This window comes from Saccostrea echinata, unplaced genomic scaffold, assembly GCF_033153115.1.
Source record: "Saccostrea echinata isolate AGI-Se365-2 ecotype Australia unplaced genomic scaffold, CSIRO_AGI_Sech_v1 ptg000028l, whole genome shotgun sequence".
Lineage (NCBI taxonomy): Eukaryota > Metazoa > Mollusca > Bivalvia > Ostreida > Ostreidae > Saccostrea > Saccostrea echinata.
This window is the reverse complement of record NW_026889777.1, coordinates 8224342-8240971: the sequence shown is the minus strand read 5'-3', so window position 1 is coordinate 8240971 and position 16630 is coordinate 8224342. Positions and strand designations below refer to the sequence as shown.

The 16630-nt window shown below is 33.5% G+C and overlaps 1 protein-coding gene across 2 annotated transcripts; it reads left to right on the top strand.

The window, feature by feature from the left end:
- The first annotated feature begins 535 nt into the window (after positions 1 to 535).
- Positions 536 to 15021, top strand: LOC133194092 (bcl-2-like protein 1). 2 transcript variants are annotated; one of them, XM_061330059.1, is made up of 2 exons: positions 536 to 1184; positions 12775 to 15021. In XM_061330059.1, exons 1-2 carry the CDS (start codon positions 744 to 746, stop codon positions 12901 to 12903), a joined length of 570 nt encoding a protein of 189 aa, XP_061186043.1. In that variant the 5' UTR covers positions 536 to 743; the 3' UTR covers positions 12904 to 15021. The 2 variants fall into 2 exon arrangements, with proteins under 2 accessions (XP_061186043.1, XP_061186042.1); XM_061330058.1 differs by lacking the exon at positions 536 to 1184 and adding an exon at positions 3326 to 3892.
- The last annotated feature ends 1609 nt before the right edge of the window (positions 15022 to 16630 follow it).

The window sequence follows — 16630 nt, the reverse complement described above, 5'->3', positions numbered from 1 at the left end:
AATACCGCGTTTCAGTAAACATTTTATTATGTATTGTTCACAACAAAATCTAATAAAATGTTGTCTTAAGTTTTTACGCAGTTTGCCGTACCTTAAAAATAAATTCTATAAACCATTCATCATTTAATACACCGCGTGATTATTGCTTGATTTGACAATATTCGCACTTGTATTTTTTTTCCCCTATGAAATAGTGATATTATGATATTACAGGTTAGATGTTTATGGAAAAAGTTATTTATTTCCGTTTCACGCCTGACTGGAATTTCAACCTAACATGTGAAAAAAAAAAGCTTTTTACTACCTTTTTTCTCACGCATATCTGACAGAATTTTAAATACAGTACGTCAGCGTTTATAAAAAGTGTCGAAAAACTTTTCAGATTTAAAAAGAAATTGGAACTGTGTACAATAGATCTTGGCAAAAATATACTCAGGCTGAGCTAATTGGATTTGGGAATTATATCCACGAAGCTGCGTGAATATTGTAGTGGTGTTTACGAAACACATAGCCGGCCGATCGTTCAGAGAGGTATATACAGTGTACACACATACACATAGTTTGAAGTCTACCTGACGTAGGTAGATATACATACCTATAGGTAAACGGTGTATTAAATATTTGCCATCGTTGCGGATCGCTGTGTACTAGAAATGTGACGGATTCGGTAGTCTTCGTTAACGTTTTAAGGGATAATATGTGAAATTGAAAACTATGTATATTTGGATAAATATGGAGAAATTATGGTGAACGTTACACGTAATATGGACCCATTGGGAACTCGCTACCTCGTGGTAGATTACCTGAACTACCGCCTGTCGAAGAATGGTCACACTTGGACGCATTGCCCGCCCCTCCTAGATCCTCCTCTGAAGATCCACACCACAATGAGGGAGAAGGGGGACGAATTTGAGGATCTTTACCGAGTCCAGTTTCAGGAGTTAGTGGATCAGTTACACGTGACTCATGACACCTGTTACCCCATGTTTAAAGCTGTGGTGGAGGAACTATTTCAGGGAGGGATCAATTGGGGGCGGATAGTGGCCCTTTTCGCCTTCAGTGGATCCCTCTCCACTCGTTGTGTGGAGAAAGGAATGGCGAGTTTAGTGGAACTGATAGTCGAATGGATGACGCAGTTCATTGAACAAGATTTAAGTCAGTGGATTGATCAACATGGGGGATGGGTAGGTATATAATAAGAGGTGCATTGTGATTTTAAATTTGGATCTCTTTGCATGCATGTTTGATTATAAAATCACCCGTCTTCATACAAATTTTACCGACTCATGAAGTACTAGTAGGCGTTTGAAGTTAATATGATTTTCTTTAAAATCCTTTCAGAATAAAGAAATCATACAGAATCGATTACATAGAACTTCGATAGAAAAAAATGAAATTGTGACCAATGACTGAAACGGATCGATATCCCCTGCTTTCTATTTTATAGTCTGCAAAACGAAATCTGATTTTAAAGCTCCAAGATATACTTGAGGAGTTTCGTAATTTAACTTAGTGCTTAAAATCCAATGTATTTTTCTCGGTCACTTATCAATAAGGGCTAAAATTACTGTCGCATAATTTGGTCGATTTTTGTGCTGATTATGTTTATCTATACAACACATTAAAGATAAATTTTCCTGTGTCAATCAACTCGTTATAATAGTTCTCAGTTTATTTATATTCTATGTAGTTTCAAAATTGTGAGGTTTTTTTCAAATTTCTTTTTTATGTCTATGTGTCCGGGTGACTTTGAATGTAAGAAATACAACAAAGTGATTGCTTTAGATATGCATGCACATGTAATTGAATCTGTCCTACAGCTTTTGTCCACATAGAATCACAAACGTATATTGATTTTCATTTCCTTTTTAGAAAATATCCCGTAAGTTTCCTTGACACAGGGAAATTCGTTGTGTTTTACTACTATATTGCCTATGTATACATATGAAATTGAAACTTTAAAAAAAATGTGCTAAAACAGAGCACCCAAGATCCGCCTTTGAGAGGATAACGACCCAAATGTTTATCAAAATCGTCGTCCTAGAGGTTCAAAGACTTAATATCCTGAGGTCTTTGTCCCAAAAGGGGAGGAATAATTTGAGAACCTTTAATCATTTTTGTCTGTGATGTAATAGTGAAAAGGTGTTTAATAGTTCTCTTGAGAAAAGATGCACATTAACTGCCAAAATCTCCTCTGTAACTTTAAGAATGAATGACAGTCGATTCTAAGAAATTGGCGAAGCATAAACCTGTGGAGTAAAACACAGCTTTTTAACGGTTTATATATTAAACGATTGGATACAATCTGTGATTTTCTGATAATCTCCGACTCAGCTGGTAAAGTTAGACAAGTCAAAATATGAATACATGTACACCCCTTTCCACACATTTTACAATCAATAAACTGCATAGTGTGTTTATAATATAATCATGCTTTTCTAAATCTAGCAAACATACAAGTAAATAATGAATTAAAGTTTACGGCCACCTTACTGTATATTACCCCACATACCTTAATGTCTTCACATATTCTGAACTGAAAAAGTTCTCTCTCTCTCTCTCTCTCTCTCTCTCTCTCTCTCTCTCTCTCAGAACAGAACCTTAAATTTATGATACCGTTAAATTGTTACAGTCCTCTGCTTCGAAGAATTTGATAAATTACATTCTTTGGGGTCGGGGAAAGGGGGGTGTTCTCCATTTACCTATATTTACATGCATGGACAGTAGACACACGTGGTCGAATTCCTTATGTATGTGTATATGTACATATTAAGAAGGTGCATTGACAACAAAACGATGGATAAAAAATTGAACCACATAAATATAGATACCTAACAATCAATTTACATTGTGATACTTTCTTCTAAATTGAAGATCTGCTTTCTGGTTTGTGGAAAATTAGCATCGTGATTTCAAATATCTGAATACGTAATAGAAAAATTAACTGGGTTTCATATGCTGAATAGCTATTTTTTGCTAGGTACTATCATTTGTGGTATAAGGAATTCGACCACGTGTATCTATTTACATTGTTCAATCCCATTTTATCTATTTTAAGAACAACCAATTAAAATGCCTCATTTCACTGACGTAACCTTTGACCTAAATTTTCGTGAATGCAGATAAATAATTTAAATACCTTTGGAAAATCGAGAACATTATCGATGTCGTGAAACAATACTACACAAAAAATGGACCGTATGAATATTTTTAGCCTGCAAAAGTTTCAGAGAAAGTAACGTAAAATCATTGATTTTTTGTTTCGTGTCGCAAAAGCTTTTCATTGGTATAGGGGGCTCATTCAATATTCGCAGCTGTTAAAGATACCGTGGACCAATAACGTACGTACAGGAAAACGGATTTATGTCGTGTAGTGTGGGAAATTCTTGTTTATTTTAGATGTTCCTTAATCTACTATATGTAAGAGCAATGCATGTATCGGAGTCATACTAAAAAATATTCTGTGAAAGCTATGGGCGAGGAGGATTACAAAAGTCTGGTGGCCGACTATGTGAATTACCGGTTGGGCAAATACGGTTTCGAATGGGAAAATGCGCCGTCCCAGACGAACAATAACAAGATCTACAAAACTGTCAGAAAACTTGGGGACGAGTTTGAAAACAAGCAAGATTCTAGTGACTTACATGAAATGGTAACAAGTCTACAAATTACACCTGAAACAGCTTACTCGACTTTCACAACTGTTACAGAGGAAATGTTTTCTAACGGCATAAACTGGGGGAGGGTAGTGGCTCTGATAGGATTTGGCGGGGCTTTATCTGTTGAATGTGTATCAAGAAATATGCCACAACTCGTGGACTCGATAGTAGACTGGGTAGCCGCATATATGAACAGTAACTTAAAGGATTGGATATCAAAAAATGGTGGTTGGGTAAGTGTGAAATCTGCTATCAGCATGTGAGTGGGGTCTATTGTCTGTTGTGTTGTGAACCGCTAAACAAAGGGGGAACCCAACACCTGGCTTTATTGGTTACAGTTGACTGGATCAGGATGTCAACACTGTATCTAGTTTTCATGGTCTTTTTGTGTATTTGGTTTATTAAGGAAGGTAATATAAACATCCTAGTAATGGTACACATAATTATTATGAATGAGGATTAGAATTACTGTATACACTATACAGTGTTGCATCAAACATGAGCCACAAGTATAATTTATTGAAGGAGACGTACCACAAAGTTTTTCACATTTTGAAGATATAAGTACCCGTACATGCTCCATATGGCACCATCATTGATTATATTTGGTTCTTTTTCACCTCAGTAATAATTAAACATACTTCAGCCTTATTCGCACTTACCATAGTGCTTCCAGCAAAATATTAACAGAACATTAGTTACAAATACATCTCATATTGCATCATAAATTCCTAACTAGATGAGCATTAAGTGATTTATATACGCATAATCTACAAATTGACATGAACAGACTGACCATGGTGATGCATAAACGTGTTTGTCAAGCGATGATTTAATCATGTTAATATGATAATATCTCAGTCTGAATAATGTACATATGCATTCCAGGGTATATATTTATAATATTGCTTGAACTGTTGAAACTCTCTTATTCTGGCAAATCCAAGTTAGAAACATTGGGGTCCCCTGATCATATTCAGGTTCAGAAAATGTATCATCAACAAAAATGTAAGGTGTCCTTCAGAATTTAGATATGTAATTGTAGAAATTTTTTATAAAAAACTTGATATATTTAGAAAAGACTACCCCAATCTCGGTTTCACATTATACAGATGAAGGTATTAAATTGTATATGTGCTTACGGGTAATTTTTTATGGCTTTCTGGAGTATTCAAGGTGAATATACTTCAACATGTGCATGATTTTCAAGTCATTTTTAAAAGTGGGTTTGTTTGTAATACATCCCTTACAGTCACCAGTTTCATCTTTTAAAGTTTTATTGGGGTCATAAACAATATCTTTGTTCATTATTTTACCTCTTGATTTGAAGTGAGGTTACCCATAGATATCATCTTAAATAATTTTGTTGTTTGGCTGTGACAACAATTAAGGTTATTAAAAGCTTTTAATTTTTCATCTTGTATTAAGTATACTTAGGGTTGTTGAATATCTTATTATCGAACAGATATTGCGTAATTTACTAGATATAGATTTTTTTTAGGAGGCTTTGGTCAGCTGATTACTATTCATCAAAATGTGACCATCTGTAACATTTGATATATACAGTAAAACTTGTTTAGTACAAACACGGATATAGCGAATTTACGGATATAGCGAAGTTTTCTGAAATCCCTGGCGAAATTCTTAAGAGTTCCTTGTAAAATTTTACAGATATATGAAACGAAATCGGATATAGAGAATTTAGGGTTGTAGCAAACTGATTATGTGTCCTTAGAAGTTAAAAATAACGGAAATTACATTAGTTAATTTTCAAAGATCTGAATTTTGTAAATATTGATTTGGCAATAATTTTGCGAGTATAGCAAAGGAAATTTGCAGGTCCTCAGAACTTCGCTATAAACTAGTTTTACTGTAAATGAAAATTGCAATATCTTCAACCACCTCAACAATGATATCATATACTGATGAATAAGACCTGAATATCATGACAAAAGGCATTGAATTTGGCCATAATGATTTTCCATTCTGGCTATTTACACATTTATTATGTCTTAGTTGTCAGTGGGGATGGAGTGTTAATATGACGTAGCATCAATAAGGGTTAAAAATAAACTAGCTGACCAATATCCACTGGAGATTTGTATTAGATAACACTGGTATTGAGTTTCTCATCAGCTGCCACATTTAATTAACTTGCATTAATTAACTTAGTGACTGTACTTTACTGAAGAATGTTCCACTGGTGTCCCAGTAGTATAAGGAAGAAAAAGGTTAGCAATAGCATCACACGGAAGTGGATAGGATTTGAAGGAAGGTTTTCCTTTCTAAACATCTCAATCTCCAACTTTCTGGCCTTATATTTTTTATCCAGTATAATCTATTAGGAATACTGGAATTTGCACAGACGGGTAACTTAAATAGGTAGCTCAGCTAGCAGACTAAGATGATGAAGAATCAATTCTATCATTTAATGTCCCCCACATCTTGTTCCATCCTATCGATCAATCTAGAATTTCTATATGATACGTGGACACATGGTCCATTATATATAATATTACATTTATCCAAATTATGTGGAAGGTAAACAAGAGGACATTTGATTTAGTATCCTTCACCATATTTGTTTTAAAGTTCAAGGACATTTAATGCAATGCTCGCAGCATGACTGTGTATTGATCTGTCCCTCATTGTGAAAAATGATGAAAAACATTTCCTTTAGCTCCTGTTGAATAATGAATTACAGAAATTGTGTTCCTGTTTTGTTGTAAAATTTCAGCTCAGATGAGAACATGATGGAAACCCTGAAGAGTCTGCATGTTTAACTAAAATGTGCTGATCAATATGTAATGTAGGCCATTGATCATATAAAAAAAATTAACTTGTTTTAAAAGTACATGTATTTGGAAGGTCAAGGTTTTTAGAAAATAGTTCAATTAAGAGAACAAGTATTTTATGAAAAAGGTAACTCAATTCTCTCTTTTGTCCTAGAATTAGATGTGCTTGAATTAAACTACCGCATTTGCCCAAATGAGAGCCCAGTGTTCCTAAAAAATGGAAAAACGGGTCACTCGATCATGAGACCATCCCCAATATAATACAATATTTTTTGTTTCTAGACTAAGTTCATGGTGTATCAAATAGAACAACCTGAAAAATATCCTCAAGTCCTTACATTTAAAAAAATCAACTAGTATATTGTTTTGAGACAGTATAACATGACGGGAAGTCCATCGGTTGAGTATGGTATTTATTGACGAAATGGAAATGTTTTATATTTTAGTCAATACTGGGAACTTCCCCCAGATTGATTTGTCATTATTAAAATCTCCAGCATCAGTTGTATATGTAAACAGTAACTGTGTAATATAGGGGATTGATTTGTCCTTCAGAGTGTGGGGGTGGGTTCAGTATTCATATCAAGTGGAATCTTATAGATGCAAGCATAGGAGGAAATTGAACATGCAACTATAATCAGGAAAAAATCCTCCATGTGGTCACAGTGGAATTTTTTCTGAAAAACCTAACAATATGTAATCAATGTATTAAATGGGAGAATATTGATGAAATATTAGGATTTTTATAAATTTAAAAAACCAAGGTTTTTTACACTCATGATGCGTCCACAACAGACAAACATCTCATTCCTGACAGATAGATGCCTTAACAATAAATGACACATGACTAACAATGAGATTTTTGGTACATTTGTACAACAAATGACCTTCCATGTCAATCCTTGAGCAGACAAATCTATCGATTCTGTGGAGATACTTTATTACACCTTCATGGCAAGGCTGCATAGAGAGATCTTGGCTAAATTGATTTCTAGATCAACATTACCAGACTTTTATAGTCGCTCATATAAAGGGAATGTGTAACTCTGCATTGTTCAGCATAGAAAGTAGTACATAACAGGAGGCCAGTTCTGCAATATAGACTTTATAGATAACAAATTCCTTGAATTAAACTAAGTAAATGTAGACATTAATCTGTAAAGTGGGGCATAAGTGTTTTTCAATCACATACTGTAGATCACCAATTATTCGCGACACTTTAATTTCACGAGGTGGTCATAAGGTATTAATTTATAAGCAAGACATATTTTTCAATTACTCTGGTTTCTTTTGTACTTCAAATATACACAAGAATTTAATTTTCGCGAGCAGGCAGTCTCACGTAATTACTCAAAAATAAAGTTCTCGCGAATAAAAAGTAATCTACAGTATCACTTTCCTTTGACTTTATTTTCCTTCTTCTTAAGGTTTAATATCCACATACAAAATAACAAAAAAAGAGCTTGAAAGAAATTTCATGCAGCTCTATCTGTTACACGTAAAAATGCAGTACTGTTTGTTTTAACTGAGAGCACTTTGTGGATGTTGAATGTTACAGTTTATTGTTTATGTTGTTTTGTCCTTCCAAATCAGAGATAAAACAGAGACACATGCAGTCTGCAGTCATATGATAAACATAAGCCACAATTGTTGAACAACACATTTGTTGTTGGAGAAAAAGTACATCATAGTTTTGAGTGCAGAACTAAAAAAAGATTCTCTCTGATCAGAGCAGTGGGGATAGGGGTAAAAAGACCATGTAAAACAAGATAGTGTAAAATTTGTATCTTTTGAATTTAAGAGTGGGTTGTGGAAGCTTAAAATCCTGTAAAATTTTTAGTTGCCATGTGGGCAATAAGATCCCTATAGAGTTTGTCACCAATAGTAGCTCAATCTGCATTTGTGAGTGGGCGAATGGTTATTTGCAACCCTTGCTGTATGAAAAAGTAGTGCATGTAGAAGTAAACTTAATCTCTTAATTAAATTATGAATTAACATGATTAGAACAAATTCCAATGCAATTTAAAGCAAATTTTAATTCTTTTGAATTTGAACACGCTTTTGTTAAAGCTGGGACTCAATAATTAATATTCTGAATGGTAATAAAATTCCTTGATCAATGCGGCAATTATTATTCATATGAATGCTTTAACATTCAGGTGGTTTGGTGCCAAATTCTTTCAGGAGAGGCTTTTGTTTCTTTTCCAATGGTTTCAAATGAACCTTGCAGGCATTTCACATTCTTAAATATTGGCAGCTTAATTAGTACATTTGGTGTAGGTTTGCATTAAACAGGCCAGAAATTCTCTGCATGCTTTGTGTATTCATTGTCATTGGGTTTAATGCAATTATACTGTTATGATGTCTTGTTCAGTATTTACCTACTTGTGTGTAGAAAAAGTTCAAGAATTAGCAAGTTCAAGTAATTAAGATTAAAATATGTTAAACATTGTATGTTAAAAGTTTAAAACATTTCATGTTTCTTAACCTTGCCATTATTTGTACATGATGATTCTGTTCTCTAAACATTTAATGTTATGTCATCTAGCCATTGAACAGAGAACTTTAGTAACTACATGTAGATATTTATCAAAATCATTTTTTTAAAAATTGGATGTGAAAGCTTCTATTTAGCTTAATGGTTTTTTCTACATCCCAAACTCTCATAAGGAAGGAAATCAAAAAAAAAAAAAAAATTAATTAGGGGAAATTAGGATTCTTGACCCTGGTTTAGTTAGTCTTTAAAGTTGTTTTTTTTTTAGTGTATGTAAGTAAAAACCCACAGTACTATTTAGAAGGTATCATTCAATATCTTTTTATATATATGGTAAAACCATGCACTCATAATTCCATAATAATCATACACATATTGTCAAATCACTATGTTCTTAATATCTTTAAAATACTAAAAATTGTACTTTTTATATTAATTTATTTAAGTTAAAAGAAAAGGAAATGTTCGAGGTGTGGTTACGTGAATTTACACATTTCACGGATAAGTACATCCTTGTAAGTCATAAGATAGAGCTGACGTTAATGTACTTGCACTCAGAGTATCAATGAATTTGATCATTTGGTTTTCCGGAAATGACCCTTCAACTTTTTTTCTACCTAACTAAGAAATGAAGGGGGAAGGTGTGTTTGTCCTACAGATATTTCATTGCCTTAGTGATGTAGTTCTGAACAACTGTAATACCAGTACATGACTGTGTTTATTGGTTCACTCTCTCTGGAGAGCATCTGTAAACAGTTCCTAGAATTCACACCTCTGATAGTACTGCAACAGTAGAAGATGATGTTGACAAATTGGTTTGACTTGTCATGAACATGAACCCGATGAAGGTGTTCAGTTTCTGGAACTTCTCATTCAAATTTTACCAGGTTTAAAGTTAAACCCTTGGTATATAACAGATACGAACTGGTTCGACTTGTCATGAACATGAACCTGATGAAGATGTTCAGTTTCCTGGAACTTCTCATTCAAATTTTACCAGATTTAAAGTTAAACCCTTGATCTATAACAGATACAAACTGGTTCGACTTGTCATGAACATGAACCTGATGAAGGTGTTCAGTTTCCTGGAACTTCTCAATCAAATTTTACCAGGTTTAAAGTTAAACCCTAAATGGTCTATAACAGATCAAAAGAATTTGTATTTTGTGTTCTGTCACAGAATGTCTGCAGTGCCATAAAACTGGCAACAGTTTTAAAAAATACCAGAGTTGTTTTTGTATCCAAAGATCATAAGATAAATTTAATCTGTTAAAAATCTGCATTGTTCATGAAGGTCTGTGAATGACCATGAAATGCCATCAGCCTCCGAGTTTACCTTGGCTGTCAGAGAATTTCAGTGCTGGTCTCCAGCCAATCTGGGTACAATCTGGGTACAATCTCTAGCCTCAAGTAATTAGTTCAGGATTGTGGTTTTAATTGAATGTAAAGATTACAGATCTCGACATATAATTGAAGATTTTATAAAATTTGGCAGAGAGATATACATGTATGAATGTGTGTGGTATTACTGCTGGATCAAATTTGTATGAATGAAATCTGGATTTTACACTGTGTAAATTTTAATCAGTTGTAGCTGAATTAGAGGTCAGTGACCAGGTGTTTCTCAATCAAATTTTCTCCTGTGTTGTAGAATCATTTTTCAGTATCTGTAATATTAACAATTTATGAAGGAATATGCTAAATATTGGACAATTCTTTCTCTAAAATTCACATATGGTATAGCACTGCTTACAAAAAGTATATATAGTCCAAGCTATATATGAAGCAGCATATGACTGTGCAGTTAATCATGGTTAGGAGCAATTTATCATGCATAAAAGCAAGTCCTTGGACATTAATTAAATGTAAATTCATAATCACCAACTACAAATTAACCCAGTAATTGAACTAAAATAACTAAAAGCCTAGTACACCCAGAAGGCTACAGATGTTTACATCCACAAATTGCAGCTTACTGTACAATTATAGATTACCTTGGTCTTATTCATAAACATACAACAGTTTTTGCATTATGAACCTTGTTCATTGCTGTACATTGACAGTTCACAGGGTAAATACATGTAAGTTATTCATGCAGCCTCCCACTTGGCCTTTGTCCATTAAGCTGTTTTTAAGCTTTCATATGCCACTGACTTATTTCATCAGATATATTTCTGGAACCAGTCTTTTCATGGACTGGTCATTACTTAGGGCTGATTTATCTCGGCAAGTGATGAGGAAGGTAAATGAGGGGCTGATGATAGCAAAGCTCATAAATATAATGCGTCTTTCATTTGGTCAGTGATGAAGAACACATTTTTTCTGACTTAATTACTGCCTGAATTCCTTTCAGGGTCAAGGGTGCTTACTGTGAACATAAAGATAAATTACTGTTGTTGTTTTTTTTTTCAATAATCAAATGTTTTTGAATCAGTTGAAAATTTTACCTAACTTATTGTGGAAGTGAGTGCACAATGTTCTTCATGGCAGTATAATCTCCATCTGTTTCTAACATGCATACAACCAAGCTGATCACAGGCACGTTACAATGAATTAGAGGAGCTTCTGGCAGTTACTAGCCTTGACTGACAAATCTAGGATGATAAACACAGTCTTCACAGTTAACAAGTGTCTGTGTTGCAAATAGCTTCCCTGCTTCCTCAGGCAATATCTTCCTAATGGCCTTAGTCAGTTTAATGAATCAACACCAAGAGTTTGCCAAAATGTTTCTCTTCTTATCCCCTTCATCTGTTTTTCAAGGAATTAGGCTGCAACATCCTCTTCCCAAACCTTGGAAAATTTAACAGGGGGAGTTTTTTTTTCTGTTTGTTTGAACTCTGATGGTTTTATCAATATACATTTCTCATTTATATAGTTCCCTTTATTTACATGTACACCATGTTGTGTATATTCAGATACAAACATGGCTATATATGAAATGCTTGAAATATTCCAACAAGTATGTGAGACCAAACTTCCTGTTTTTTTGGTCTTAAAAATCTCAGGATATTCCTTAACCACTTCTAAGAAAAATTAAAGCTGTTCTGAGATTTGGTATTGTCTACTTTTTGAGATTTATTAGTTGTGAAGTTTGAATTTTGTAATTTGTTAAACACTGATTCCGTAGTTTCAATAAATATCCATTTTTCATACAGTGCCTTGCCTTTGCGGTGAACAATTATTCATGTGGAATGTAATGTTTCCTGTTTTACCTGTACTTAGTGTAAATATACTTAGGTTGTATATATAAAATATTTCCACTATTCAGTCTTTAGGTGATGTTATAATTTTTATACATGTAATACCTCTCTTGATTTTTCCATATTAACTGTATAGAATTAGATTGATAGCTGTGAAAAATTTCCTATAGAAATTGTCTTGAATGGACTAATCCCCATTTTGCTGCGAGTTAGTCAAGTGAGCAAATCCCTGCTTCAAAAGTTATCCAAAACCCTCCAGATTTTACTCTTGTATTGATATAATAAAACAGTTAAAAAGTATCAGTATATCAATGAGAGAGTTAGCAAAATTCCAGTGCCCCACGTTCAGGACTATTTCCCTGGAATTCAGGAAATAGTCCTGACCTCCGGGAACTGGAATCTTGCTAACTTACCTAATGATATACTTTATATGTTTGGCATTATATGTACATGACTGTGAATGTCATCCCAAATATTTAAAAAACCTTTTTATTTAAAAGAGAGAGAAAAGAAATAAGTAGTCTGATTCCGAAGAGGGTGATATATTTCTACTACATGTAAGAGGTCTGGTATTTGAAAAATAAAATGAAGTATTACTATAATCATTTTTTTTTTGTCTTTTACAGCAAGGTTTTGTGGATTTCTATTCCAAGAGAGACAGGTCTACAAATGATGACACCCCCTGGGTTAAGTACGGAGTGATAGGGGCCGTGGGAGTGTTGGCTCTGGGGGCATTTATGACACAAAGGACTTGAATTATGTCTGTGTTACAGGGACCAAGCCATCATGTGTTAGCCCAAGTTCTTCTGCCCATCTTTCTGCATTTGGAACAGAAGAAGTACATGCTGCATTTGGAACAGAGGAAAATGCATTATAAATTATGTGCATTTTATGAATGTTTGAAATGTCGCAATTCTTTAAGCCAATTTCAGGAAAGGGGGGAGTTCAGTTGTCTGTTATTCTACATGTGAGGGGCCACATCTAATTCTGCAGACAGTATGAAATCCATCTGGTTACTCATTTTATGGAAAGATAATTGGTTATGAGTGTTGTAACTTGTTGGGAGAGAAGAGTGTGCTGTAATGTGTGTTTGTTTTTATTGTTGAATATTTTCCAGATAATTCAGGATTTATAATTATGTTGCTAAGGGCAATTGTGGAATACATGTACATGTAATGTGTATCATGAGTCATGAAGATGCTAGAAATAGAAAATAAATTGATTTGTTTTCATTTGCCGAGTATCAATATATACAGCTGGCTACAGGATTCGGTTGTTGTAAAAAAAAAAATTTTTTTTATGGAAAATAAGCAAAGTAGCATACATGGCAAAGGGAAGAAAAAAAAATGTAGATGTGTACTTTTATTTATTGATTAAAAGAGCTCTTTTTTTTGGATGATCACACTATAGATTTGTCTAAATGCAAAAGAAATAAGCATTATTGTTACATGCATTATTTACTGTTAACCATGTCAATTAGTTGATCTTGCTTTAGTGAAGTTCTTTGACAATAGACAAAATTGTATAATGTATCAGTAGACTGTTAACAGCTTCCCATATAAGACAAAAATTGTACAAATTGTGTATCTGAAAATTTTCTCCTATACTTATAGTATGCCCTCTGTGTCCAATCTTTTAATGGTCCCCAAATCTGAGTACATTAATTTTATATGTTCCCTTAATGTTGTGATTGGGAAGGCATTTATTTATGAAGGTGTTTTCTGTGAATAATTTCTTGTTTTTTATGTCTGTATTCAATATTTCATAAGGAGTCCTCTCATTCAAGTGCCATATCCAATATTGTCTGTCCAGTTTGTAAATGGTGAAAACTAAACTTCAAGAAAAAAAAATCATGAAAAAAAATTCTGGAATAATTATTTCCCTTCTTAGTTGGAGTTGATAAATGAAGTTGCACTTCTGATTGATGTCTTATGCTGATTGGCTATTCCATACAAATTCTGTAGACTAGAGTTGTCTTTTCTTTGTTATTTGTTGTTAATCCTGACTTAAAAGATGTAAGGGAAAGGTGTGTTGATTGTAAAGTAACAATGAAAGAGTTAGTACTGTGTAAAATTTTATTTGATCATTTCACATTAATTTATTATGTCTCTTCAACTTGTCAAAGATTGTTGGTGTATATTTACTTGTGTACCCCTTTTAAACCTTACATTTTTGACCTTACCTTAAACGTATGTCTTCATTTTTTCATAAAAAGGGAAAAGTCTATAACTGACATATGAAGCTTAATTTTTTGTGAACAAGAAATGCTGCATTCATTACATGTACATATCAACTCCACTTCTATTTGTAAGTTGAATTCTAGTGAACTGACTAGTTATACCTACTGTTCTAAAGTTGTTTTAAATATGTATGACTACATCAAAAAAGTCCCCTTTGATGAATCAGATAAACTTATCCTCATTTCTGTGATTTTCTCCAAATCTTATCCATTTTGTCATGGAGATGGTTTATTACCGTGACTGGGGGGAGAATTTGTACACATTCTGTAACTGATTTAAGTGTTTTTTTAAGGCCTCCTAGACTCTCCTTTTCCTAGATGATTCCAGCATCACAATCATTGAATAAAGGATAATTAAATGTACCATATTCTTTGATTCACACAGACTCTACATTTGTAATGCTTTGCCATTAATTATGTACAGTGCATATGTACAAAAATGTGTTAATTTTAAAATTATATTCATTTGGCAGCCATTTTTGAACATTATCTGTTTCTTTATGATTTTATTAGTTAGTGCTGTTTATATAATAGCCCTATAATTGTTTCAGTGTAACTGTGTTGATGGTGTATAAATTTGATAGGCAATGATATATTAGCCTGTTAAGGAAAAATAAAACTTTATACAAAAACTAATTTATGAAGATTAGTTTGGGTTTTTGTTTTTCCAGAAATTGTTTTGAGTAATATGTATTATACTTGCTCTGGTCATTCGTATATCTTTGAGTGTCCCATATGATTATACTCTGTGACATTTGACAATGATTAATATGTCAAAACTGTCCCAAACTTGAATTACCCAGGTAAAAATCTGCTTTCGTATAATTTACCCAAGAGACCAGTGTGCTTGACAGATGAATTTTATTTTATATGTTATTTTTCTATACTCAATTTTGAGATTTCCGAATTTATAATAAATGCAGTCATGGACATACAATTCTCTCAATTGCAAATCTCAGCAACTGAATCCATGACATTCAGTTATAGTTAATTATTACTTATATTACAGTTGTATACTACATCTCTAACTGTGATAATTGAAAAAAAAAAGATTATTTTCCTTCACTATATAAGTAAAAACACGACGTTATTGAAGAAAATGAATAATGAACTCAATTATACTTTTTAAAATCAATTTTTAACAAATTCAGTAGTCAAAGGTATTGTTCTTCAAAGACATGCCAATAATGACTTGCTTTCTGAGTGTACATAGAGACGTCTTTTGTCGGCACTTTAAAAGAACAACTTTCGCTAAGTAGTTAATTACAAAGCAAGTAGCAAATCGGTGAGCATAAAGAAAACTGTTATGTCTAACAGTGTAGCAATTATACCGTCCCTTACATAATGCAGTCAAACCCAGGACACCTGAATCATCCCCCAAGTAACTAATAAGATATAAGGAGTCTTTATTTTCTCTAAAATGTGCGATTTCTCCGTCAATTCACAGTATGTCATTCTGTGCAATTGGTTTGTACGTTTGTTAAGGTTTAAAAATTGGCCAGGTACGGTATAAAATACAAAGTAAGAATAAACGGGGGGTTCCCCTCTTGGAGACTGATTTCCAAGGCACTAACAGTGTCACCTATCATATTTTTGCAAACACTCTGTCAGGGAGGTGTTCTACTCGTCTCTTTAACCTAAACCCCATGCATACTTAGTGTTTCATATGCTGTAATCAGACTATTAGATGGACATATAAAATTTTCTCTACATTGACAGCCTTGCAGGAGGTTTGATATTTTACGCTTTATCTAATCGGCATCCTCGCAATGCTAGGGGTCCTTGGATGTTTTAGAATTTGTAGACGTTAATGGCAAACCAATAGGATGACTTCAACTTTTTCATCGGCAACTTTCCCTATTTATTTAGTGATATTGAACCTTAACCTGTATTTGTTGTTGTTGTCTTATTACAGAGCGTGTTCTGGGTACCAACGATTTTTAAACCGAGGCAGGCTACTGACATATAAGTTTATAGTACAAGGTTTTCAACTATCTCTTTCAAAGTCAGCATTTCGTAAATTCTATGATCGTCATAATGACCTTGTTTGCAAATGCAACCTATTGTTGGGTCAATCGTAATTTGACTGATAAATTTCCTTATAATTGTTAGGCCATTTTTAATATACAATTTTGACTACAGATAATACAGAGGGTGCGCAACGGGTGGGACAGGGAATACTCACTTCTCCTATGCACCTGACCCCATATCTGTTGTTTTCAGGGGTCTGTGCCTTATGTGCT